Genomic DNA, 27138 nt, shown 5'->3' with positions numbered 1-27138 from the left:
TTTGTTTATATATTCTGATTAACAGTTCAAGTTATAATATTTTATTATTATAACACTTATTATTTAGTTATTCTTTCTCACCTATGATGTTAGAACAGAGGTCGGCAAACTTCTTCTAAGATTTTTGCGAGCTAAGAATAAACATTAAGGATACTAGATACTTTCATAATAAAAGAGAAAATATTTCCATAAATTTTTCGACGAAATTAGAAACATAATATAATTTACGCGGGTAATGAAAGATACGTCGGCAGTTTAACAGGGTCTTAAGAAAATAAGAAGAAGAAAGATGTATATACATATAATTTTAATTTGCCACAGGCGGTAGAATTTCTGGATCCTGTCGAACGTGCCGATCGCTTCACTGTCTCGTTAGGATATTTTTCACTAACCTAAGTTTTTTTTCTTCTGTTCATATAGCGAAGGAGCTTAAAGTATGCGGCAGCGCGAGGAGCGGCGGCGAGGTGTGCTGCTCGGCCGACATGGAAGTGAGATTGCAGGCGCGGGCACGCGACAAGCACGAGAAGGCCACCAAAGAAACTCTCCAGAGAATGCATCAGGTCCTGTCTATGCGGGGAAACAGGTTCCACAGTGAGTATAGCACCGTCTTTTTCCGATTTCGTCGATAAGGGAAAACCCGTGGCGCGTGGCAATGCCCGATGGGAATATCGCGGCATGTGTTCCCTCTTTTTCTCACTAGATCGGGGAGTTGAGTGAATGGACGAAGGGCAGCGAGAGAGAAAGAGAGAAAACAAAGCTATCCTTTGTCGCTTATCGCCGTCAGTGTCGAAGAAACTTTAAGAACCGCAAAACACGCAGTTAAATGTTAAAAAATTATTACTCGTACCTTGGAAAGTATTTTTATCAAAACGTAGATCCCTATATTTTAGATACAACAAAGTATTTTGTCTCCGATGGAAGTCTTTTAGGATAAAGTAAGCAGAAATTAAATTCAGCGTATTCAGCGTTGGCGATTAACAACCCCCTCGTGTCCCCCGATACAAATTTCAGCGTAAACCGCCCCTCTGCTTTCCACGCTCGTCGCAACATTTTGTTCGCTTTACACCGGCGAAACTCTTTAATCGCCTTATTCAAATCCTTTTAATCCACTTATTCGAAAGTAACGCGCTGTGCTCGTAGGATTCAGGAACTAACCGGAAGTAAAGCCAATATTTCATAGTAAGAGACTCGAGTTTCCAGCAGTCGGAAAAGCGAAGCGGGAAAGTGACTCTTCGTTTTGCACGTCCGAAGAAGTCTTTCGAAAGATTGTAATGTTTCTGTAAGAACGAGATGTAAGATTGCAAAATAAGTTTAAGTATATAAGAAAAGGAACTCAGAGATTACTAAGAGAAACTTTTGCAGAGCGGAGCAAGCTTTTATATAGAAAATGTAAATTTGCAGAAACGCGAAGAATCAGAAAGTAGTAACTAAAACAAATTTTACAACAGTAAAATGAAAGTAAAATCTCTCTCTCTCTTTCTCCCCTTCCGCGGTTAAGTGTCTTTTTATCCTCGCCGAGCAGTTTAATCGGCCGGACGTCACTCGGAAGATCACCCTCGGTGAACAGTCTAGTCAATCCTTCGGGCGAACTTTTTTAACGGACATGCTCGAAACACAATGCTCGATCGAACGCACACTCTCATCTTAAGCGTGAGCCCACCTGAGTGGAGGGATGAAGAGCGGGGATGAAAGGAGATTTGAGAGATAACGGCACAGCCGCGGCTCGGCGCGAAAGTGGATGTTGACGACCTCTCGCCGCGGCCGCGCTTCTCCAAGCCGAGAGCGCGAGGTCGGCTCGCGAGGGTTTTTTTTCTAATTAAAGGGGAACCGCGCGCGGGCTGCATCGACGAGGGTTTTACAAGAGTCGTACGAAGGGGCGCGTGCTCTTGATGCGGATACTGTCTTGTGTGCGCGCCTCGAAGAGGGCATCTGCATGCGGACCGTTGTTGAGCGTTTTCGACTATTCGACTCGATTACGTCAACATACGGAGGAAGAAAATAATGGCGCGTGCAAAAATGGGGCAAAATTTGACATTTTTTCCGAACGAGGGACTGAAAAAGTGTGTTAAATAAAATAGAAGTGATATTTTTTTCACGTAATAACGGCATTCTATCGTCGAAAATATTTTCGAGCATCATACATTTCGTATTAATCACTGCGGAACGGAATTTTTTGAAAGCATTGGAAGAGAGAAAACGATATATTTTTGCCGCAAAGATATTAGTTACAAGGGAATGTGCGGCTGGGGAAAAAGAGCGGCGAGGAATATCTCGTATATTTTACCCAATTTTACCGAATTCATATGGCAAGGATGGAAGCCGCCGCGCCACGGCCGCGCCGCAAATAAAAGCGTCCTTATTGATTTGTTATTCGGCGATTTATAGGGAGAATCTGTCACGCCTTCGCTCATGTAAATTGCGCGGGGGATCATCAGGATATCCGCCGTTTCCTCTCGTTTCCTCCGTATTCGTACGGCTGCCGGTACGGTATCCACCCTCCCCAAAGTGTGTCTGCATATTCGCATTTGCATGCACCTTTTAGATATCCGAATCCCCGGGTCGGGATGCCTGAAATTTGATTTGCCCGAGTTTGCACGACGTTTGCGAATACACGCAACTCAATAACGAAACGGTATACAAGTATTATACATATTTATGTCGCGCAACTAGGTCGTCATTTATCCATACTTTCTTCATTTCTTTTTTACTTTCTTATGAAAAGTATTTGTAAAAATTATTTGTACAGCTATGTAGAGCTTTTATTTGTTTTTTCTCAAAGTAGCGTTAAAACTTTTTATGTTTAAGTTGCGTTTCACTTGTATTGACTTAGCCGTTTGTTCGCGTCCCCGTTATCTCTCGTCGCTTCGATATCCATCAAACGTTTGTAAGTCTCGATAACGATAAAAGCAACATCGGGGACGTCTATATATCTTTGTGCGCTGCAAACAGATGCGATTGCATTTAGAACGCCGTCTGCACCGCTGCAATTAATAGTTGAATGTTGAACACGAGCGCGCCATCGTAATTAGCGTAGGTAGGTAGCGTTAACAATTCGCACAATACCCGAATACCCTCGGAATGCCTGTGTCGAGAACGATAATTATTCGGGCTCTCTTGAAGCCGTTTCGAACACTATCCGTTACCCTGAACGCCAGCTGCGTGTCTCGAAGAGCAACCACTCCGAGAGAGAACTTCTTCGGGGATATTATCGCGTATATAATAGAACGCGCGGTCTTTTATGCATTTAAATGATTTTACACAAAATGCCCTTTGCTATTTCTCAGCTTTATTTGACAAAGCAATTTTCATCGAAGCGAGCATTAAATTATACCTTTATTCTATTAAGGAAGCTGGGAACCAAGATATCTTCGGACGAAATTAAAAATGAGATCGCTGTAAAATATCCGAACTTGACTACGTTATCTCATTTGGTCGATAAAAATCGAGGGATTTAATCGGCAGGTTTAGCTTTGATCGCGAAAAACCGTGTCATCGCGTCGTAAAAAACCTATAAATGCACAAGTTACACTGTTGACTTTCGTGAGATTGTCCTCGTTATATTTGTAGAACATCGGTGAAAATCAGGGAAAATTGAATGGCACTCAGAGTATCCTCAGAATATTTATAAATCTTCTAACTCGTAAAAGAAATATTATTTGTGTGACGAGATAATTTATGAAATGAAAAATTGACGTTGGAAAAATGGAAGCAAGAAATAAGTGAAACAGAGAGAAAAAGAGTTTTACATTAATAAAATTAATAAAAAGGGAACATTTTTAAACAATTTTATGTTCATATACAATGTCGAAAAATGCATATTAATATAAAATTATTTATTGTTAAATATATCTCTTCTGTGTTTTCTTTTTAAAATTTAAGAATAAAAGTGTTAAAAATATTTCAAGAACATATAAGATACATATATCCTGTCGCGGACGTACATTCTGTATAAACGATGAAGGACTCGTGCTTCTCGTAAAGGCCTTACGAACTTCTATCTAGCGGAGTGCCGACTAAAGTGGGTACCAGGTGCTAAAGTTGGACGGTGGCACCTCAAAGAGGCTTCGGTTGTAAAAGCCGACGTGCAGCGGAAAAGATGAAAGACCGACGAGAAGGTGCGGCCTTCGAATAATTTCGTCAACGGGGGAGACCGTTAGACACCCGTGGATATGCTTCCCGAGCTGGAACGTGTTCCAATTTCCGCGCTAATTGCTGACACTCCGGTCTCGCGAGTAAGATCAAAGATATCGATCAAGGATATCGTTCCCGCGTGACGGACATTGATTTAGAAAGGCTCTCAGAAATTATGATGATTTTAAAATCAAACGGAATTCCAATTGGAATTCTTTGCTACAGAAAAAAAAACAGCTTGTAATATTAATTTTTTTATGCTCACTCAATTTCGTTGAGTACAAAATTTATTTCTCCCTAATTAAATAACACCAATATTTAAGGAAATGTTAAACGATTCCTAATTTAATGTTGCATTCTCATTTACGAATCATGTCGATAACGCTTCAATCTTAAATTCAACGGGATTTAATTATATTCGATGCTAATTGTAAAACTGTTATGTCGTTACATTTTAACTCGTACGCTAAAAGGTATATAATGTAACATTTAACGTCCGACTTAACTGCATTTATCTGCATCTGTCAGCGATCGAGTGGCCTGTCAATCGGAAAATTTGCTCTCCTAACGGACTATACAAAAGACTTAAATAATTTAATAATAAAATTCCGCTGGCACTGTATAAAATGTCACGTTGGCGTACTGATATTGAAATGTCAGGTCAATAAATAAACTACCGTTGACTCAATCTCGCGGCTGAAACGGGGCCGCAGCCCCCGATGAACAAAGCGCAGCGCGGCGCGGCGCGGTGCGCTTGCAATGCAACGAGAGAAGCAGCGTTTTTCCGACCTCGATCCGCCGCCACCCCCGTTCCTCGTCCTCGCTCACCGACGAACAACCTCCTTATCGTCACTTCCGCCCGGGGGAGGGGGGGGGAATGTGATTAAAATTCCTTTTAGCGACGAATCCGGCTCCCTTTTCTGTCGCAAGTTTACCAGAGGTGTAAAAAGCACAGACGTCGATCCACGTTGAGGAACGAGAGGAACGAAGAGGCAGCGAGAACTGTTGGGTAGTTGCCGCAACTTCGTTGGGCTTTTAATTCGCAATACGAACCACCCTCTCGTCTCACGACGACGACGACGACTCGCACCCTGAAATCTCGACTAATTTCCCGTTTTGCGCTCGACCGCGATTTTCCGCCGGGAGAGGCGTCAAAGCGCCGAGAAACTCGTCGCGATAAGTTATCTCGGGATTTCTTTCGCGGATCTTCCTTCTTTACGTCATATCATTTAATATATAATAATATTAATTATCACAAAACTATATATAATGAATAATAAAAATTGACAATTTAATTAAATGACCGAGCTGTACGAGCGGAAGCTGTATAGAACGGCGATTAATGGCATTTTTAAAGTGTTACTTTATAAAATTATTTACAAGCTGCGATTCACAGAATTAAGCAGAATTACGTGGACTCATGTTTCTTGTTGTTTGCAGGTTTTTTCAAGGACCTTTTGGCGGGCAGCAAACGAGGTTTTCACGAGATGTTCAAGAAGACCTACGGTATCCTTTACGAGCAGAACGCGTACGTCTTCACGGACTTTTTCAACGAGCTGGAGAATTATTACGCGAAAGGAACGGTGAGTACCTTTCCCTCTCCCTCGCTTTCCTCCCCTTGGAATTTGATTATCTCGACGTTAAAATGGCGCGGCTACGATTTATTTCACTCTTTGCCGAGAATTCCGTCTATATAAGGCCGGATCCCGATCAATTTATGTTAGAACAGCGTCTGCGTTGTTCGGTCTCTCTTTGGAGCACTTCCGAACAGAGAACAGTCCTTCCCATATTACCGGCAAATTTGGAATTATGGTACCTGTAACGTTGAGCCATTCATTTACCTCTCGTTTGATGTCGCGCGGGGTGATGCCCCCCGGTGAAAATTGCAATCGCGCCTTAATTTCCCCGTCTTCTCTCTCGGCCCCCCTTCGCTCCCCCAGCAGACACCCTTCGCCCTGGTGTATTAAGCGCGAATAAATAAGACGACGAGCCGTGAGGAAAATTTCTGGAGCTGCCGGGCCGTGTCTCGGGATCTAAAGTTTATTACAAGCCGTTTTCCGCGCAATTACGCTCGACGACACCTTCCTCTCTCGGAATATCAGCGAGCGAGAAATGTAAGGGAGTACGAGGCGAAGTAAGAGATACAAGTGCGCGATATATCCTTCGAGACAGTATCGCGAGCGGTATGTACGTGGGTTACGTGAAGGGCAACGGTAATCTCTTTCTCTCTGTATCTTGCCGATTGAAACGGAGCGACGTAAAAGGCGGTGCCGCTATCGGAACTTCCTGTAATTCGACAGATGTCACGGTATCCGTATATCTTCAAAGGAAAAAATTTATATCCCTTTCCACACACGTTCGGCTCACTCGAATATCCCTCTGATCGATTCGTACGGGACACAACGACGTGACGTGACGCAACGCGTCACGTTCCATTCAATTTTTCTTAGCGTCAGCGTCGCGACAAAGGTATCGCAAAATCGTATCAAGACCATTTAAAAAGAAAGAAATCTTTTTTATAGGAAAATCTAAACGTGCTCGACATCGTTTAATTATCATTTCTTAATCCGAGAGTCTTAGGAGTTCGGAATTATTCGCTCGACATTAATTTTACGAAAAAAAGAATTGAAAATTTCGAGAAAAGAACATTTTTTTAAGAAAAGAGTTAAGCTTTTTTATGAATTTATTTTTTTTAGTAGGCCCAACAAAGTTAATTCGTTTTTGTATCGAGTCCTTGAATTCCTCGAGGTGCGATCGAAGGATAATCGCGCGACGTGAGTCGACTTTCAGCTCCGCCCTTTAACGCTTTTAAACTTCTATTGGGGTCTGCAGCAGGAACAACCCCTTGTCCACGATGTCCGGTTCGCGCCGCCGAAGCTCGAAAGTCGGGGTGGAGGGTGGAATCACGTGCGAAGGCGGATTTAATCAATGTGCTTTTGACATCGCCCCGGCGTTGTCCCGCTAAAGGGACCCGCCGCCGCCAAAGCGAAAATATCCCGTCGCCGGAAGGGTCCCGTATACGCGTTCGCCCCGTGTACCTGTCCCTACCTATACCTATCGAAGGGCTTCCGCAATTACACCGCGATCTATTGAATTTACTCGAGCTCGCCACCGCCCCCTCCTCCTTCCCTTTCGCGCGCGCGGAGCCGCTTTCGGACTGTGCTCCGGGATGGAATTTAATTTTACTTGGAAACACGATCGCCCTGGGTTGTGTTGTTTCGCGTCAGGAAGCGCGTTATTAAGCGGACGAACGAGAGAAGACTCCGAAGCGAGCGCGAGATGTAATAAAGTCACGATCGACGAGGAGAGCGCGATCCATCCCCCACGGGGATGGAACGCAACACCGGGCACCAGTTGCAGCGAGGTAACTGATGAAAATAAGGCGCGGAAATGCGAAGCAACTGTGGGGATTAGTACCCACCGTGATGCAGTACCTACCGGACAGGAGGGAAAAAAATCGCCTGAAAAAAGCAACGGGTTTAAGAATGAATGTCGCGTCGCGTTGCTTTTCTTTTCAGGCGATTTTTTTTCTTCGAAACTCCGAATGACCGTCGAAGAGACCGTCGCGAACGGAAAGGATGTTTAAGAATGCAAACTATCGGACTATCGGATTACAATTCCGTGCGCGAGATAAAAGAAGCGAAGTGGACTCTTCAGAGTTTCACACATCCAACACTTGCGCTGCAGGGCTGAGAATGGCTTCTGGCTGGAAGGGACGTAAGTGACAGGTACACGGTTGTACAATTCGTCACGCGGTGTCAAAAGGAGGAGGAGGAGGATACGGAGGAGGGAAGACGTCGATCGAGACGAGACGCTTTGTCGATTGTCATTCAAATCGTCCCTCGAATTATTCACCGGCGCCGCTCGGAACCTGTTCCGCATGCACACGACGGAAGGCGAAGGGCCCGATCGCGTGAATGCATTATCGTTGCAACGCTCCTGTCACTGATAAATTTATCGCGAATATTAATCTGCCGCGAATCGCGCCATTTTCAACGCTCCCGGGAAGCTCCGAAAGAAAAACGGCGTTTCGGCTTTTCTAATTTATTATATATATATTTCATACATAATAATATATCTGTATTTGAGTCAAATTACGTCATGTTAGATTTAATATATCGTATTTAATTTAAACACATAAATATTTCAATTAAAAAACTAATAATTAATTGAAAATATTTAGTCGAGTTAACAGCTTTTTTTCAGTAAATAAAATATAATATATATTGTATATTGAAAATATTTTATGTTGCTATTATATCGTGCAACATTATTGTGTTTATCGTGTCTCTGAAACTCTAGAATTTTGTGAAACATCTTGTACATCTCTGTACAACGACAGTTTAAAATCACGAAGAAAGTTCTCAGACTGTTGATATTTAAAAGCGCAAGAGAACATCCACTAAATGCTCCAAATGAGCATGATTCATATTTAGTTCCAAGATTCAAGGAATGAGTGTGTAATTAGATTAACTGCCATGGTGACGTTAAAGGCGTATTTCGCGACTTGTCCTTCAAGTCACTTTCCTCTTCCTTTCATTCGTTCCCTCGCAGTATACAAGATCGAAACAGAGTTCTTAGCGGGCGCTCTTGTATTCTAATTGCGCGAATAATCGCTGGGAGTCATTAATATTCCATTGAGCCGGCGGGCTCGGTGTCTCGGTTGTCGGCTTTCGATTAATCCGAATTATGATCGGATCCAGCGCAATTTGTCTGAGGCTGCGACGGCTGATTGCCGTGGTAAATCGAAAAAGCGCGTGCTGTCCTCCGAATAATCGTTGATCAAATAAATCGAATTAACACGATATGATTATATACGCATGTATCAGAATTAAATGTATAATGTAAAAGTGTAATTTATAATTTTATTTGTAATATTTTTCTCAATACATTAAAATTGTGTTTTCTGTAGAAGACTTATAATTTTGTTTCGAGTTTCTTACTAAAATTAATTTTTGGGAAGAAGATTGATGTTTATATGATGCAGATAATTCAAATATATGGATATATGTTATTGTAATATATGCGTATATTTATATAACGTACATACGTATTTCTTCTATGGATTCCAAATTCATCCTTATAATGAAGAACTTATTATATAATTTAAAATTCTATTATTTGTTTTAGGTGGATCTCAACGATGCCATGGACAATTTCTTCAACACCCTCTATCAGAAGATGTTCACCGTGCTCAACAGTCAGTACAACTTTGACAATAAATATTTGGAGTGCGTGGGCGAACACATGAAGGAGATGCGACCGTTCGGGGACGTGCCACAGAAATTGGGCGTGCAGATTAAACGTTCGTTCGTGGCCACGAGAGCATTCAGCCAGGCCTTAACCGTCGCCGCGAACGTGCTGAAAAATATGCAATCGGTAAGAGAATACACTGTGACAACATCGAGACAGTCCAAATCAATGTAGCTCGATTTTACGCGATTCAAACCACGCGATATCCAATCACTCTTCAAGCAAATATTTGTATATTGAATTTTGTATGCTAAAAATTGAAATTCAGGCTTAAATCTAAGAAAAACTGGGTCTTCCAAATTTTTAAAGAAACTTTGAACGAAGAAAATTGATGCAAATCGATTCGATGATATTTCTTTGTTTATTTTACACTCGCTTGAAGTAATTAAAATTATTAAATTGTAATTTATAAAATATTTATGACATAATGACAACAATTTATAGAATATATGTCTATTTTATGTTTACCTTGGTTTTTATTCTGCTTCTTTATTCCGATTCTTTCTCACTTTGTTCTATTCTACTTCTGTTCTTCTTTAAATTTCTTTGTATGTTTATGGATCTTACGCCATTATTTCGCAACCGCAACCGCGCATAGATTCTAAAACAAACTCTTTGTTGGCCGTAGCTGAAGCCATCGGCGGATTGCGCAGCTGCCTTGACCAGGATGACAGCCTGTCCGGCTTGCAGCGGTATATCGGACAACGTGCTGGCGTGCAGCTATATGTGTACCAACACGATGAAGGGTTGCTTAGCGCAACACGCGGCACTCGACACCGACTGGAATCAGTTCGTCGGTAAGCAATTTCTCCTCGCTCTCTTTCTCTCTCGCTCTCTTTCCTTCTCGCCCGAGTATATCGGTTATTATATCTCGAGAGAACATGGATCATCGACGCGCACAATCTGTTATCTGTTGTATATACGCGTCGAAAGTCTTCTTTCTCAGAAGCTACATAGGATTTTTGTGTGGAAATGATCGCTCTTCGCTCGCATTATAGATACGAATAACGAATCTTTGATTGAAAAGAAAATATTTCGAAAACCGAGACAATAATAATATCGATATTATATTTTCCTAATTTAAACTTTTTCATAGAAGTTGAAGAAATAGAAGAAATATTTCTCACGAGACATTCCGCGCGAAATTTCTTCTTTCTTTCGTTTCGCTAGGAACGATCTCGGGCTTGATCCGCTTTTTGATTTCCAAACACAGAGGCTGTGGACAAGATCGCCGATCGGCTGCTTGGACCGTTTAACATCGAGGTGCTAGTGCGTCCAATCAATCTGAAGATTTCCGAAGCGATCATGAACTTCCAGGAGAGCAGTTCTGACGTGTCGCAACGCGTGTTTACCGGTTGCGGCCGGCCGATGCTGGGTAGACGTAGACGCAGGGACAATCGCGAACTGGAACTAGAGGAGTCCCTGAATTTCGATCAGGAAACGTTAACGGAGGATCGCGCCTCGACTGCCGCGATTCTGGACAAGCTCGTGAAGGAAATACGCCAGCGGGTGCGCGATCTCCGACAATTCTGGGTCTACTTGCCTTACCGGATGTGCAACGAGGGTCTGGTTGCGCCACCCAGCAATACGAAAGAATGTTGGAACGGCACGCACGTAGACAAGTGAGAACAATTAAAATTCCATTTGTAATCAGTTTCACTTGTTGGCACTCAGCTATAAGAAATTTCATTGTAGATAAATTAACAATTCAGTTATCTACATGTTTTAAATGCATAATAACGTTGCCTTTGTATCATAACAAGTCTGTACGCGACAATATTCGCTTGTTATTCTTTCAGGTACTTATATCCGGTGTCGTCCGATGGCGAGTCTCAGATGATGAACCCGGAAGTACGCAGTACGGGACCAAGACCGACCATCGTGAGGGATCAGGTTTTCGCACTGACCACCATCACGAATAGGTTGAAATTGGCATTCAACGGGCAAGATGTCGACTGGATCGATACTGGTAATTATCTGACGGTTATTAATAGCATGCTATAACAATTCTCTTTGTCTATATGATAATAATTATCCTTATGACTTCACAGACGAAACGTGGTACGGTTCCGGGAGCGGTTCGGGCGACGGTACGTTCACCGACGACGAGGACGGCTTTAAGGAGGGCTCCGGCTACGAGGGACCACGTGAGGAATTGGAGCCGGAACCCCCGAAACAGCCGTCGCCCCCGGTCGTCCACGAGGTTGAGATACCGCCGCGAGTAGACATCGAGCCGCACAAAGGCACGGGTACGAGCAACACGGGTACAAGCAGCAGCAACCAGACCATCTCCGTGAACAGCGGAGAAGACAGCAGGCCGAAAATGTCGCTGTTTAGGGCGCTGACGACGTACCTGATGCCGATAGTGGTGATGTGGTTCGGCGGTTGCTTCAACGACTTGCTGTGATCGTGTGAACCTTGTGACTCTAAGCATAGCGCTGTGTAAATATTGCCCGATTGCGAGCCGCGATCTCGACGGCGACGAATGAAGGAAGGAGGAGATCACTCGACGGACTCTCAGATCGCGTAAATCGCGCATCAGATCGTCCCGCGAATCTCGCGGATTTCCGCAAAAACGCTTCGAGAAGTTTAAGGAGGACGTTTTCGCGAACGGAACGTCCTCCGGTCCAATTCCTCGGACCCTCCGGTTCAAATCGACTGCGTGCATGAAATCGATTTAGCGAGTACCGAAATCGCGTTAGGTGATCGTCTTAGCGAGTACATGGATATTCGTGGCCATAGCTACTCGCTCCTGCCACAAATGGGCAAGAGCGGGAGAAATCGTGCGAGAGATTCGTTATCTACGCTGCTATTCGAATGAGAGACTGTAGGCACTCGGCGAGACCTATTTCACTGAACTCTTACAACACTAGCTTTCGTCAGAGATGGGCCGAAACGGCGCTTGGAACTTCGACATTTCGAATGTTATTTAGAACTAAGAAAATAATTCCATCGAGAAGATAGACCGCCGAGCTGAAACTTCAATGAACATCTGAGAGCGATTTCACTTTCATTCTTCCACCTCGCTCTCTCGAGACGAATCACGCAGGTGTATTCTTTCACCGCTCGTGACGTGCGTGGTCATCTCGCAGCGGGGTTTTCTTTCGAAGTACATAAACGCATCCACGGACTCTTTTAAAGATACGAACACGAGATTGCTTTCGAGATTTTCGAGAGATGTCTCGGGAAGGAATTTTTACGTGAGCTGGATAGATATTACGAGTGTAATACTGTTGTATAGTACGCTGTTACGGATCACTGCGCCATTTTACGGACTTTCCGAATTTTAGAGATGTACCGTTAACGTTATATCAGACTCTTACTGCCAATTGTCGAGATTCGAGTTTCTGCGTAAGTAGATTATCACCGGTGGTAGGATAACGGCGGTTATTCCAGTCTGAACCGAGTCTTTCCGAATTTTAGATACGCGAGCTTATTCTACTGAATATGAATTTAAATGGGCACATTATCGCGACAGAAAGATGGCTCGTTCCAATCGGGTCAAACATTTCCGGACTTTAAACTCACTCTCTTATAAGAATCCTACTGCCAACTCTGAGGGTATTGAAAAATGTTCTCGTTCTTTCTATTCGAATATCTAATACAATACGCAAAGTTATCCTAGTTCGTCCGTTTTCTTTTGGCACGCATCCTTTGATAAGCTGCCAAAGATGAGATCGTCAATCAGGCGCGATTGCCGCATTGCGTGCCATTAATCGCTCGGCGAGTGATTGAGAAACATAATGTAATCGTACGTCATTGGTGCATCATGGTGATTACGTGCAAACCCTAAATGATCGTGCGAAGAGAAAGAGAGAGAGAGAGACGTTAATTATATACACCCGAAATACGTAAGATGGACCGAACGGAGTATACGAGCAGGACTGAGTATTTATTAAGTGTTCATCATGAGCGTCTCGGGGAGTATTCGAGATGAGCATCTCGGATGCGCGAGTCCTGAGTGCGCGGCAGGAGGCACGAGAACAATCAGGATCCTTGTCCCCGTTGACGTTTCACTGTCGCGGATGGATTTGCAGACAAGCCGCAGCCCCATACGTAACGCCCACGGCTTTAATTAAAATCGAAGATTTTAACGTGTAATTGACTGCGCGTTTAGCGCGTCGAACGGCATTTACTGATGTTATATTATTATTTTTTGATAGTCGTCAGAAGAGTCGCGAAGGGATCAGCGGCGATTCCGTAAGTCCATCAGGCAAGGATTCAACTTGGCTCACGTTGTGTGTGAGATATATTAACGAAGACCGGTGTTTCCGTCGCTCGGTTTCGCCGACAGCGAATACGATCCCTTTGGTGCAACGTGTAACACGATATAATCAAATGGAAATAGCAATTAACGGATAATAACGGCCTGAACGGGTACCGGAGGGTGTTACGTTATCGCGAAACCGAGCCGTAGAGCATTGTAACATTAATCTGCAGTAGAATTAATAGCGTGGAAGATGCGAAGGAACGTTTGTTGCGATGTAAGGTGTAAATAAGGATAGGGGCGATAAGGATAAGGGAGTGTGATAAGAATGCGACGTGACGCTTACGCTTTCGGCGTTTAAAATGAAGTATATGTGTATGCGTCAGACTTTATACGACGAGAGAAAGAAAATAACTACGGAAAGACTATAGAAAGTACAGTTACGAAAACAGGAACGGAATCAGTTTGGTTCTCCGATTACGTGAATTCCGCGTTTGTCGAGCGTTATGAGTCATCGAATGAAATAATGGTACAAGTCAGTAGTATAACGGATTAATCATTATTTCTTGTTCTTCTTAATCAGACTTCGGGCTTTTTCGCTTTAGATTATTTTACAATCTAATCAAAAGAATGCAAAAAAATATATCAGGCTCGGTTAAACAGTTTATTGTTTATTTGATGTAAAGATATAAAATTTGCAATTTGTTTCTTTACGTATGTAGAAAATGATTTCGTAATAATGCAAGTATATTTTATGTATTTAATATTTTTTATTTAAGTAGTCTTATAGAGGGCCTCTTTTGTTTTGCAAAAATATGGCTTATACCATTGTGCCCAACGGCTCGTCTTATCCGCCACTTTGCCGTATCGTTGTTCGTGTAGGAATTATTAATTCGGAGGCAATGGTGTCGAGGCGATGCGAGAGAACGGCGGTCAGAGGCGGACTTCTGTGATAAAATCAAATAGATCGAGCATTAGACGACCGCCCTCCGCACATCCGCACTTTCTTTTAGCGGCTCGCCGTGCGTCGAGGAGACCGCGAGGGACATTAAGAAAAAAAATCTAGTGAAATATTAAAATAGTATATCACGGATAAAACTAATTATTTGTAATTATATTATTGTAATATTATTATTATTTTTATTATTATTATATGTTATATATATATATGAAATGAAATTAATATAAAAAAAAAATTGTAGCGCTCCACGGTTCGAGTGTCTTGTGCGTGCGCGTGTTTTGAGAGTCGTACGTGCGAGAAGCGAATTTCGCGATGTCGTGAATTCGTTGTTCCCCGCGATATATACACATGAAGAAGACATATGTACATTGTACACGCATGTTTGCCACACTCACACATACCCACAGATACACGGTATGCACACATACATAGGCATTTGTATGCAGACATAATTAATGATATTTTTAATCCTTGCCAAATTATCTCGCGAAAAACGTTGCGCACACTTTTTATACATATATATATTGTATATGTATGTATGTATGTATTGTATGTACGTACCGTATACATATAACATATTATTCTTTTTTCTCCCATTTTTTTTTTTTAATTCCCATCCCCTTCTTTTCTTTTAGTTTAGAAGACGGCGCGTCGTACAGTATACGGCGATGCAAGGGTATCGAGGAACAGGAAACAGGGTGTTATCCGCGAAAGCTTTATTAACGGTTGATGGATTTGTAAAAAAAAATAAAGAAAGAGACACGGAGCGTTTCGCACTTCTCTTTCTCTTCTCGCGAGGTCTTCGAGTCGCGACTGAAGAAATCCGAATGTTCCTGTCTGTATTCGAAGATTTAGAAGGAGAAGAATATCTTGCTTAGGATTACAAAATGTACACCTCAGCGATTACATAAAGTAGGGAAGAAACGTTTCAGTTTCGCAGAAGCGAATCCCCTTTCGATCACGATTTAATTCATTTTCTCTCTCTACAGTAGATCTACCGAGCTTACTCTCTTTCGCTGAAGAGGATTCCAGCTCCGCTTGTCGAAAGTAGATTAAAAATGTTAGAAGGGGGTGAGAGATACGTTCGCGCGCGCACTATTTTCTTATTTTTCCCCTTCGAGACAAAGCAATCCTCGAATAACAAAGAAAGAAACAAATCTATATATATTATGTATATAATATATATGCTACTTTAAAATGTCTCACAAACGCATCCGTGGCCCGCCCGGATTTCCGGTCGATAGAGTCGACGCGAGAATGAGAAGGAGAACGAATTAACGAGTTTTCTAAGTGCCCCACAGTATGATAGAGAGCATATACATAGATTTATACGTATATATATATTAGCGCGGAGTTGTGTGCGAGTATATACGATTGTGTGCATGAAAGAAACCGTGTTGATCTGTCGATCTTAGGATACGATCGCGATAATGTTTCACAGAATCCAAACACGCGTCTCATTCCCTCGAACGAAACGAGGGTGATGTTATAGTACGCTGACACGCTAATTACGCCGACGTAAAAGTTTCATTTGGAGATCAATTTTAAACGAATATAAATAAAAACAAACGCAATAAATCACGCAGCTAAGCTTGCGTACCGCAGTACGTCTCGATCGATTCTTGCCTTCCTCCGACCGTGACTACGATATGTGTGTGTTCGACATATGTGTATTTAAATTATAATAATTATCATGATTGTTTTCCGCGATAATCGCGATCCGCTGGTTTACACACTTATCCCGTCGTTTTAATTCCTCTCTCTTAGAGACAGGTTCCCGCGGCGCCCCTTTATCGAAGAAGAAGACGGGTGGGGACGAGAGAATATCTCGAGAACGAAACTGCGTTTTACAGAAATCATCGTATATTTGTTTCTGATAATGACAAGTCTCAATAATATTGTACATCTCATGCGCGACCGTTCACTAGCACTAGGTAAAATAATGCGGAACCATCTTTCCTATACTTAAGATCCTATACAATTCGTGTTAAATTACATAAATGGTGGTCGAGCAACGAAGTACCTGACTTTTTACGATTGCCTCGACCGCGGAGGCGGCGCCGAGTGTACGGCACGCGATTATAACAACCGCGTTTACCCCACTCGAAACCGGATTATAAGTCACTGGACGAGGATGTTTAATTCGCGCTTATACGAGTAGATACTCTCAGCGAAGAGACCTCGCCGGTAATCTTAAAACGAGCACTGAGTTAATCTATAACGCCAACACAAACGTTCTCGTTTGAGACGGTCGTTATATCGCTCTCGACGTGAAACGGTACGATAGAGATCTGCTCCTCTTAACTATACCCTTTTGCATGAAACGAAGCGCGCACTTCGGCGGACTTCAGTGGAAGCGAAAGGAAAGACGATTAAGAAATAAAAATGCAGATTTTACAAAAAGTGCGGCTAAAAAGAGCAGATCTAATTATCATTCTTCTGACTTAATTACACACCAGTAATATGTATATACTAACGATAGTAGAATCGCACGTTTGGCAATACATATTTTCGAACATATTCATGTACATAAATTGAGACAAGATTGCATCAGCGAGGTCGATCCTAAAAAGGAGAACGAGTTTTACGATCACCCCAAGGCCAAGTTCATTAGCCCTGGTTTACTAAACTAAAATCCTTCCCTTTCATATTGTAAGTAGATTATATAATCTAAGAATGGCAGCAAATATTGATCAGTTCGGACTGACGGTGCACGCGGTCTTAGAATCTAAGGCGATAGACAATCAACGGGGAAATATATATAAATCTGCGATCTAACACACATCCTAAATTAAATTAAAGCTTTAACGATTACTTTAAATCTGGCTTAATTGAGATTAAACGATTAATTTTCACTGTTTAAAGTTCTGCAAAAGTTCCTTTACATCTTGCTGGGATTCTCGATTTAAGAGAAAATAAAATTACTATCTGATGTAGTAAAATCACGATTCTACTGACGAAGCTTCTGTTCTTTTTCCTTCTTAGACGCATTCTTCAATCGCGAAGTTAACTCCGCTGCGGTAACTTTGTGTCAACTTACGCTACTTTAAGCTTGTACAGTCTTATCGTTGACGTGTACAAGGTAATTTTACGTGGATCAGAACCTCGATCCGATCAGAACATATCCAGGTTTGTACATCCGCGGTACATACGTTCAGTCTCGTCGCCGCCAAGTGAATTTCGCCCGCTGGCTCGTCGTTTCCGCCGCCGGAGCGGTACTGGCCGGGTGAGAATACGGGCACGCTGGTTTCGTGCAGAACGGATGATACTTACACTGCTGGGCCGGATGCGAGAACACGCAGCCCAGCTTCGTGCAGGACAAACCGAACTTGCACTTGGGATGCTTGTAGGCGCACTTGTCACCGAACTTACATGCCGGGAAAGCACTGCGAAAAATAATGAAAATTTACAAAAATCAATAAATATTAGGTAAAATAATAAAATTTAAAAAAAAGTTGAATGCTTTCTGGCATGTATTTATAAAGAGAAAAGTATCGTTTATATATTCTGATGCAATAAGTCTCTCGAAAGATACACTACCTGCACATAACAGGTGGGTGAAGGTACGCGCATTTGTTCCCTAACGTACAATTTGGCCAATATCTACACTTCTCCCTGGATTTGTCTAAAACGGTCGGGACCGTGTTCTCCACCAATGGTTTTTTATCCGGAGCTGAAAGGAGGCAACACGTTATAGCGATACACTTTATATCGCTATATGTCGTCGTGAACAAACGTGAAAGAAATTTTGATGCATACGTTTGGCGGCCAACGTCGGCGGTAGCGACGCGTTAGATTTTAGTCGTGCGGGACTCGGAGAGTGAGATCTGTTGTACACGATAGGACTCAATTTTCTCCGTTTACGCGGCATCTCGTCAATCTTATCCACGTTCTCTGTGTTGCAGTTCTCGTTGTTCTCCTCTCCGCTCGCCTCCTTCGGACTGGCATCCGCGTTATCTTCCGCTTCGTTATCTTCCGTTATTCTAAATGTACTTATCTCCAAGTCGTTCTGCGCTATCGCCGACGTTGCCGTCGTCGCCGTCGTTGCCTCACTGTGCGTCGTCAATAGTGCAAGCTCGTCGTCCTCGTTCACCTGCGAGCATGAGGAGGAACATCGTGCGTCTAGAATGCGCGCGAGGAATTAAAATTCAGAGGGGGGAAGGGAAGGAGGGAATGCTTTACAGGTGGCGGAAGAAGAAATTACCTCCATCTCCAGCCGCTCCTCGTCATCCTCGGAGCTGATTTTCTCTTTCATGAGATTGTTGTTGTAACCGTTCAGAGTGACTAAGAATTTCTGATTGTCGTCGCTCCTTTGGAACAACGACATGACCACTCCCATATGCTCGTCCGTTACCGGTTGAGGTACATCTACGGATTAGGCGATAATAAGCGAGAAATTAAAATCCAGGGTGGAGGGATGAAAGAGTTAGTCTTTGTATCGCAAAAGGGATTCGTATTGGAATCTTTATTTATCTTAAACATATCATCATCGTTTCTCTGAAATATTTATTATTTTAGGCCAAAGTCATTTACTGTACTTCTTACAGTTTGTGAATATTTGGAAGCTGTTAGTATAGGTGTTATTAGTGGAAGATTGATGGGATGATAGTTGGTCTCTGTCTAATGAAGGATATATGAGATTAATGATACCCAGGTCTTAAAATAATAATAATAGGAAAATCGATAAATAAAGATTCCGACGAAAGGGTAAAAGTAGGATACGAAATAAGATCCTGTAACTCTTTCAAACTCTGAACGCGAAAAACGCGTCTCCGCGGAGATGGGACTTACACGGTTCGTGCTCGACGTCTTCCACATCCAGATGATCTATCGTATTTAATTCGACTTGAATCTTTTCCATGACCAGTCTCTTACTAGAATTAAAATGTACCGACAAGTTTTGACTTACATCACGAGCCGGGGCAGGCTTAAGACGCTTTAAGACCGGCTTCTTGTCCTAACAAAATTGAGCCTTCGATGAAAAAAATTCATTCTTCCCTCTCCGACGTGTAATATTTTTTTTTTTCCAGAAACATATCGCAGACATTTTATCGACAATCTCGGTATTACAATGTTACAGAGAGTCGTTGCTTGGATTTACAGGATTATTTACAATGTGTTAGCGAAACTTACGAATAGAGACGGTTCCGGGTTCTTCTGCTTGACGACCGACTGATTCGCCTCCGCGACCGCTCGCAGCAAGAGCGACTGCGTGGCGCGCTTCTGCGTCGGTTGCAGCGGCTTCAAAGGTCTCGGTGTGACAATCACTTTACTCGGTAACCTCGTGTCATCCACGGTATCCTCATCCACGTCGCTGGACGTTCCTTTGTTCATCTTGTCCAGTTGCGATTTTGTGCCCCCGTGTCCCCCCGGATAACCGGTACTCTGAGTCGCGCTGAACGGCACTTCGTTCGAAGCCTTCGTACGTTTCCTCTCGGTCCTCGCGCCGGCGAAGGCCGCGGATCTGTTCACGGCAACTATGTGCGACTTAACGGGTCCGGTCAGCGACTGCTCGTCGTTGTCTGCTTCGTCCTCCTCCTCTTTCTCCACCCTTTCCTCGTTTCCCTCGGCGCCGGGATTCAGGGAAGCTAAAGACTCGTCGTCCTCCGTTGCCGTCCTCAGCTGCCTCTGCTTGTGCACCGGCCTGAAATTATTTTTCAACGGGCCGAGTCTGTCTTTGATGTTCTTATTGTTGTTTCCCGCTTGCTCGAAGCTCTTCGGGTTATTCCTATAATCTGACGCCTCCTGCGACTTGCCGGACTGTCTTTGGGCTTTACTGTTGGCACTCACGGTGCCCAGACGATCCTTGATAGTGCACGCGGACTTTTTCGCAGACACGTCCGTTTTGGAGCCCGAATTCGGGATCCGCTCTCTCGACTCCGCGTTTCTGTGCAGTCTCTCGTTCTTGCTGCTCTCTATTCGGCTCCTCACGTCGTTGACTCTGCTCGCGGCCTCGTGATGCCGCGACGACGAGTCGCCGTCGCGACTCCGCCTGAAGCTCCGATCGTCCGGCTCAAAGTTCCTGCCCTTCCCGCCGCCGCCGCCGCGTCCGTTGTCGTACCGATGCGACTTCTCGAACCGCTTCTCCGACGGGCGGTAGCGGCCGTTGCCCTCCTTCTCCCGGTAGTTCTCGAACTTCTTTCGCGGCGAGTTTATGCCGAGCCGGGTCTTTACCGACACGACCGACGTGATCCTCGGTTTGTTCACGCAAGACTTGAGCCGCCTCGTGGCCGTGTCCGGGGAGGACGACGAAGCATCGTCTTCCTTCTCCTCCTCGGACGGCTTCGGCCGCTTCGCCTCGTTGCTCCGTTTCTCCGCGCTGTCGTGACGATTACCCGACGGCTCCAGCGATCTCTTCAGACTCTTATCCGGCGCCTCGCTCGCTTTCGGATCGCGATGCGTGTCCGTGGTCTTCGCAGCGGGATTTTCCGGCGCGGCGACATCCTTCGCGGTCTCGTCGCGTCCGGAACTCTGCTGCGACCTCCTCGAGGAGGCGGAATCCTGATAAGATCCACCGCTGTGCGTCGACGATGCTTCGTCCGTTTTACTTTTGCTCTGCACCCCCTTGACGTTTCTCTCCGCGCTCCTGCTGTGACTTCGTTCATCAGGGTTTTGATTAGGCGCAGAAGATTTGATCGAAGTCTGTTGCTTCTGCGCCGGCAACTGCTGCTTCTCGCTCTTCGCACTTTTGTCCGCGAACTTGTCGACGGCCGTGGTGGACTGCTCCGCCGCCTGGTCCTCCAGGAAGGAGGTCGCGATTATCTTCTTCTTCTTTCTCTCCTCCTCCTGTTTCACCACCACAGTAGGCACGAACTCGCGGGACGATTTCTTCTTGGCCACGGTGACTTTCTGCAATTTCTTCAGCACCTGATCGTGCAGCCAGTCGACGAACACGGTCGTGCAGTCCTCCAGGAACAGATTTAGGTCGTCGTGCATTTGTTGACGGGATTTCTTGTTCACCACCATTACCAGTATGTAATCGGGTAGCTCCTCGTCGTAACGAACCCCCAATTCCATAAGCTTGGCGCGGATGGCGCTCTGAAAGAAATCAGGCGGCAAAATTTATTTAGGGAAAAACTGTAGAACGTATTCGCAGTTAAATAAAAATAGCAAAAATCAGACCTCGTAAAAAACAATTTATTACATAAATTATACTAAATGTTTGAATTGCTTTTTTTTAACACTTCCTCACTCATTTAATGCATGACTTGAATATTCCCAAGTGCAGTGACATTTTCCATAATGTTTTGCAAATTCTAATTAACATTGCTAAATACGCTAACACTATCTCTGACGTTTATGCATTCCAACGGCCTCTTTTAACTTGTTTATCATTCCGAATCAATTCATAAGCCACTGATTTGAGGTTGCCTCACAGGAAACAATTCTAGACACCTCGGTAAGCCCCTTGAACAGCGTCCAATCTGTTTCTCTGAAAACATTCCTCGCAAGAAAATTAAATATTGCGATTGGCTTACGAGGTTTGAGTTTTTGTACACTTTGCGATTCAATCTGAATAATACCATTCGTCAAGTATATCTTTCTTATTGTTAAGAAGTACGTAACTATACAATCGCTTCTCAAGGACAGTCTTCTATCATTTTCCAGAAAGAAGACAAAAGTATAGCTTCCAATATTTAGACTTCTGCGTGAACAGAGAAACAGAGATCAACGCTGAGTAAATAAAAGAGTAAACTCGAAGCTGGGGTGCGCCCGAATTTTCAAGAAACGGCTCCAGCGTGCGTCCCGCGTCTTACCGAAGGAACCGGACGATTATATGATAATCGGGATGTGTTGGATATCAAACGTCACGTCCGGGTCCTCGTGCAGCCGGACGATCGGACGAATGTCGCACCGTCACCTGGACATTCCGAGAAAAACTCACCCGAAGCTGATTCGTGACCTCGATGCCGCGCGTGTCCATGATCGTGGGATGATCGCTGGAGTTCCACCGGGTCGAGCGTGAACCAACGTCAACGTCAACGTCGTCGTCTTCGTCTTCGTCGTCCTCGTCGTGTCGGCGACCGGTCGAATCGATGAGCCGATGCGATCACGAGTCGGCGTATCACGGAACGAAAACATTCTCCGCCATGACGGACGGACGGACGAAACGTCTCGCTTTCACGGAGCATGAAACGAGCCTAGATGCGCGACCGACGTCGAAAAGTGGTTTCGCCAGTTTCTACTAGCGTGACGATCCGAACGGCCAATCGAATTAGAAAATTCACCTCGAGGATGATTCAAACTACATTTTAATTAATTTAATCGGCAGTCATCAAGATTTATTTACTAGTTTGTTGACGTGAATAGAAATTATTAGAATATGATAGAAATTATGAATCCTTCGATTTTTACAATGTATGAAAAAAAAAGATTAAATTACAGAGAATAAATTATACAATTAGAAATTTTACTTTAAACAATTCTGTTGCATTGCCATTAATCGCTAATTAAATTGCCATTAAATATAGTAATATATCATTTATATATATATTTTTTTATATATTAATATATAGGTATATGTATACATAATTATATAAAATCTATTGATTAAAAGAATTATACTATATTTTCCCTAATCCGTCAGAAAAAAATTTAAATTTAGTCATAGTAATTTCAACTAAAATTAAACCTGAGAAATATATTGTTTAAGAATATTTGCTTTCTTATCTGCGATAAGATATTACACGTACAATTAAAATTATTGTCAATATCATTTTGAGATAACATGAAGAACTTCACGTGTGATTTATTCTTCTACAGATTTACATTTGTCTCTCTCTTTCTCGGAAAATATTGGAATTTTTAGTTTTATATACATACATAGGATGCCTATAGTGTACCAGAAAAAATATATCTATCTGCTTTCTTTTTCTATGTAAAATAGGTCTCTAATTTGCGCTGCGCTTTGTCCGTACTCTCGTAAAATCGTGTTTTCGAGGAGTGACTTCGCAAATGTTCTTCCGCGTATCCATAGAGTTACTCTTGCACGTTTTTGATACTGTTTCTCCTAACACGTCGAAGAGGCGCAATGCAATCGTAGGTCCGCATACACAAATCCCACGTTTATCTATTAATCGTGGCAGTTAGACGTTATTATTATTATCAATCCAAGAATTATAATTAACTCAAAATTTTTTATCTATTTTGAGATGATTATGATTCGTTCTTTCGTTCGATTGTATGAGCAAAAAGATATCAACATTTTGAAAATTTTGCCACTCGATCTTCAAAATCTTCCAAGATAAAAAAAATCAAGATAGGTCGATCGCGTTTAACGCTAAAAATAATCAAATAAAATATCGAGAACTAAAAAAAAATGTGCGCATTTGTAGATAGCGTGGTCGCCGTGCTCGTTTCCTCGCCGTTGTTTCGCATACTTCAATCTTTAATCAGATAAACTCTCGCGGTAAAAGAAAACAAAAATACGTCGTAATATATAAAAGTCTGTCTCAATATAAACTTTAATAAAGTTATAAAGCAGACAATATCACGCACACAATATATGTATATGGTAACAACGGATCGGAATACTCTTTAACGACTATATACAAATGTCGGTCTCTTTACTAAGCTAATGTGATAGGCATATTATTTTACATTCTTAGCTTCGATAAATCGTGTGCATTTGATCCACGATTGTAGCACCTTATACCTCTCTAGAATATGGTGTCTATAAAATACTGCTACATATCTTCGTTTTACGTATTGTCACGAGACGTATCCTTTACGGTGATCCTTGTAAACGTGACGTGTTACTAAAATGTTACTAGGATTAATATCGAGACGCGAATTACTCTTATTAGACAAGCGTTAGATAACTGAAACGCTATTTCAACATGTTCACAATTATCTCTGTTTCTTTCAGGTGGAATTAAAGAATAAAATTAAAAAAAAAAGAACATTTTGGAAAGTACTTCTATTGGCAGTGTGTTCTAGAAAAATCTGCTAAAGAAGCCCTTCTTCGTGGTGGAAGTTTTCAGGAAGACCTGATCGATATCCTTAAAGACTTTTTCAGCGGACTGAGCTGCATTAATGTAGTAATGGATCCCTTGTAGAGCGTAGTAGTCGACGAGAGGCGCGGTTTGCGTGTGATATGTGTTTAATCGCTTTTTCAAAGCTTCCTCATTGTCGTCAGATCTCTTGATCAAAGGTTCCCCGGTGATCTGTCAAGATAAAGATTTTATGTTTCAACGTCCTGGACTTTAATTCAACTCCATAATTTGTTCATTTATGCAACCATTATGTCTTATATCATATGTATTCGTCATTAAAAAACACGTGCTGTTATGCGTTATCTCCGGTAGAGATATATTATCAAAATCATGAGGGTCAGCATGTCGCTAAACCTTTATCTTTCATTAGCGTTTTGCAAACGCATCGATTTGTATTGAGTAAAAAAAAATACTTTTCCAAATTATGATATAGAAGGTTCATCATTTTTTTTTATTAAGGCTTCTTATCACTTACGTCGTCCTTCATGGGAACTTTGGGAGGAGCAAACTCCTCGTGGTACGATCTACCACTAGCTGGATGTATCAGCCTACCCGTGATTCTTCTGATCAGTAACTTGTCCTCGATACCAAACTCAATCACGGCGTCAAGCTTTGTTTTCCTCTTGTTGAGCATTTCATCGAGCTGTGCAAAAAGAGATAGGTCAGAGGCAGTGATTTGGTTTCTTCTGTAGGCGTGCGTTCAGGAATTGTGCCTAGGCATACCTAGGTAACTCTAATGCCATAGGCCGGTATTCATAATCAGATCTTATTTCAAGACCGTCTTAAGTAATATCTTAAGATACTAATACGGCTCTGTGATTGGTTAATGACATCTTAAAATTGTACTTAAGATGGTTTTAAATATAAGAACCGACTATGAATACCGGCCATAATCAGATCTTATTTCAAGACCATCTTAAGTAATATCTTAAGATGCTAATACGGCTCTGTCAGATTGGTTAATAACATCTTAAGATTGTACTTAAGACAGTCTTAAATATAAGAATTGATTATGAATACCGGCCATAGTCTATGTAATGTAAACTATAGCTTAGAGTTACCCAGATTGAATTTCTGAACGCAGTCCAGAGTATACTTTTTCTGGCTTACCTTCTCCGCTTGAGGCACGCTCCTCGGAAAGCCATCCAGCAAGAAGCCACGCTTGCACTCGGGTTTCTCCAGATTGGTCTCGATCATGCTAACCACCAAGTCGTCGCTGACCAATTTGCCCTCGTCCATTACCTTCTTAATCCGAGCTCCGAGGGCAGAACCAGAGCTGACCTCGGCCCTCAGCATGTCGCCCGTGGACAGATGACATACGCAGTATCTGTCTTTGAATAGCGGGGCCTGGAAAAGGGGAACGTCATTCAATTTAATTAATCCTTGAGATTGTAATTAAACGTTTCAGCGTGACTTTGAGATATCTTCTACACGTCTTTGATTTTAATTGAAGATTGATTAACATAAAGAGCAATTTGTAATTAAAAAATATTCAAGGAGATATCTCCAAGTTTTTATGAAGACCTAATTACAATACAAATATGGACGAGAAAAATGTATCGTTATAAAATAAATATCCTCGATAGAGAGCAGATTGGTACCAAGCAGCACAATCAATCCATCAGGCCACGTGCAAGAGTCATTGTCATATCAAAAAGTGACAAGTAGCTTCTTCATCTTGAAAAATAATATGAGGCGCGAATTTTTTCTAGACGCAAAATACCTGAGTGCCTTTGCCGCTACCGGGTGGTCCCAACAGAACGGCGTTAATCCCGCTCGTCGGTGTCTCGAGCTTCTCCTTCGGCTGCTTCGGCACCACGTTCGCTTGCGGCGGCATATTTTACGGTATCTTGTTAACGGGATGGGACGAAAGTTCGCGTGGGTACCTCCGCGAGGATGCTAATTGCTGCCAGGGTTTGCCAGGGGAAGCGAAGCCACCGACGACCGACGACCGACGACACCGCGTCACCACGAGTAATAATCGCGCGTGACGGATCGCTGGAACATCCCGCTGCCCGCTGAAGCACGCTGGCTGCACGCGAGTCCGCAAGGTTGCGTGCGTAAGCAAATCGACGGTCGATGTATCTGGCCTTTGCCCGAGACGCAGCACGCCTCACATCTGTCGATCACCGCAAGAAACGACTTCGCCTCGCCGGCTCGTCGTCCGATTTGAACTACTGCGGGAAATACGAGCAAGATAAAATCACACGAAGGAATACTTATGCATGATACATTGTTTAAATATTAATCATGATTCAAAATCAATTTATCGCGAACAAGATGAAACAATGCGAAGAAATATTTATGCATGGTATTATATCGTTAGTATATTAATTATAATCAAGTGTTAAAATCAATTTTAATATTACCATCTTTGTTATTACGATATATTATAATAACGATATATTGTTATAACGATATATATTCTATTAATTATTTATAGAATTGTAATACAGAATTTATAATTATTGAAATATAATGTCGTAATGTTATTGTTACATAATAAATTGACATATTACGCTCCAACTGTTGTAAATTGCTATTACATATCGCTATTACATTGCTATTACATTATTAATATTACATATCGT

At 42.7% G+C, this 27138-nt stretch overlaps 3 protein-coding genes across 3 annotated transcripts; 1 reads left to right on the top strand and 2 right to left on the bottom strand.

Moving 5' to 3' along the window:
- Positions 1-482: 482 nt before the first annotated feature.
- LOC112461646 (glypican-6) lies at positions 483-13997 on the top strand. Its single transcript, XM_025026965.1, has 7 exons — positions 483-591; positions 5572-5714; positions 9262-9510; positions 10013-10181; positions 10598-11006; positions 11184-11353; positions 11436-13997. The coding sequence occupies exons 1-7, from the start codon at positions 483-485 to the stop codon at positions 11789-11791; spliced, it is 1605 nt and encodes a 534-aa protein (XP_024882733.1). The 3' UTR covers positions 11792-13997.
- A 2396-nt stretch (positions 13998-16393) lies between these two features.
- LOC112461645 (zinc finger CCCH domain-containing protein 14) lies at positions 16394-22849 on the bottom strand. Its single transcript, XM_025026964.1, has 7 exons — positions 22438-22849; positions 19686-21590; positions 19344-19509; positions 18757-18920; positions 18312-18645; positions 18093-18225; positions 16394-17938 (listed from the first exon to the last, which is right to left on the bottom strand). Exons 1-7 carry the CDS (start codon positions 22474-22476, stop codon positions 17707-17709), a joined length of 2973 nt encoding a protein of 990 aa, XP_024882732.1. The 5' UTR covers positions 22477-22849; the 3' UTR covers positions 16394-17706.
- Positions 22850-23265: 416 nt separating this feature from the next.
- On the bottom strand, positions 23266-26493 carry LOC112461649 (adenylate kinase-like). The gene is made up of 4 exons (XM_025026969.1): positions 26271-26493; positions 25658-25894; positions 25023-25190; positions 23266-24718 (listed from the first exon to the last, which is right to left on the bottom strand). The coding sequence occupies exons 1-4, from the start codon at positions 26382-26384 to the stop codon at positions 24488-24490; spliced, it is 750 nt and encodes a 249-aa protein (XP_024882737.1). The 5' UTR covers positions 26385-26493; the 3' UTR covers positions 23266-24487.
- Between the last annotated feature and the right edge of the window lie 645 nt (positions 26494-27138).

The sequence above is a fragment of the Temnothorax curvispinosus genome, unplaced genomic scaffold (genome assembly GCF_003070985.1).
Source record: "Temnothorax curvispinosus isolate PA1 unplaced genomic scaffold, ASM307098v1 QBEX01011537.1, whole genome shotgun sequence".
Lineage (NCBI taxonomy): Eukaryota > Metazoa > Arthropoda > Insecta > Hymenoptera > Formicidae > Temnothorax > Temnothorax curvispinosus.
Note: the sequence above shows the minus strand (reverse complement) of the source record. Positions and strands in the feature narration are given on the sequence as shown.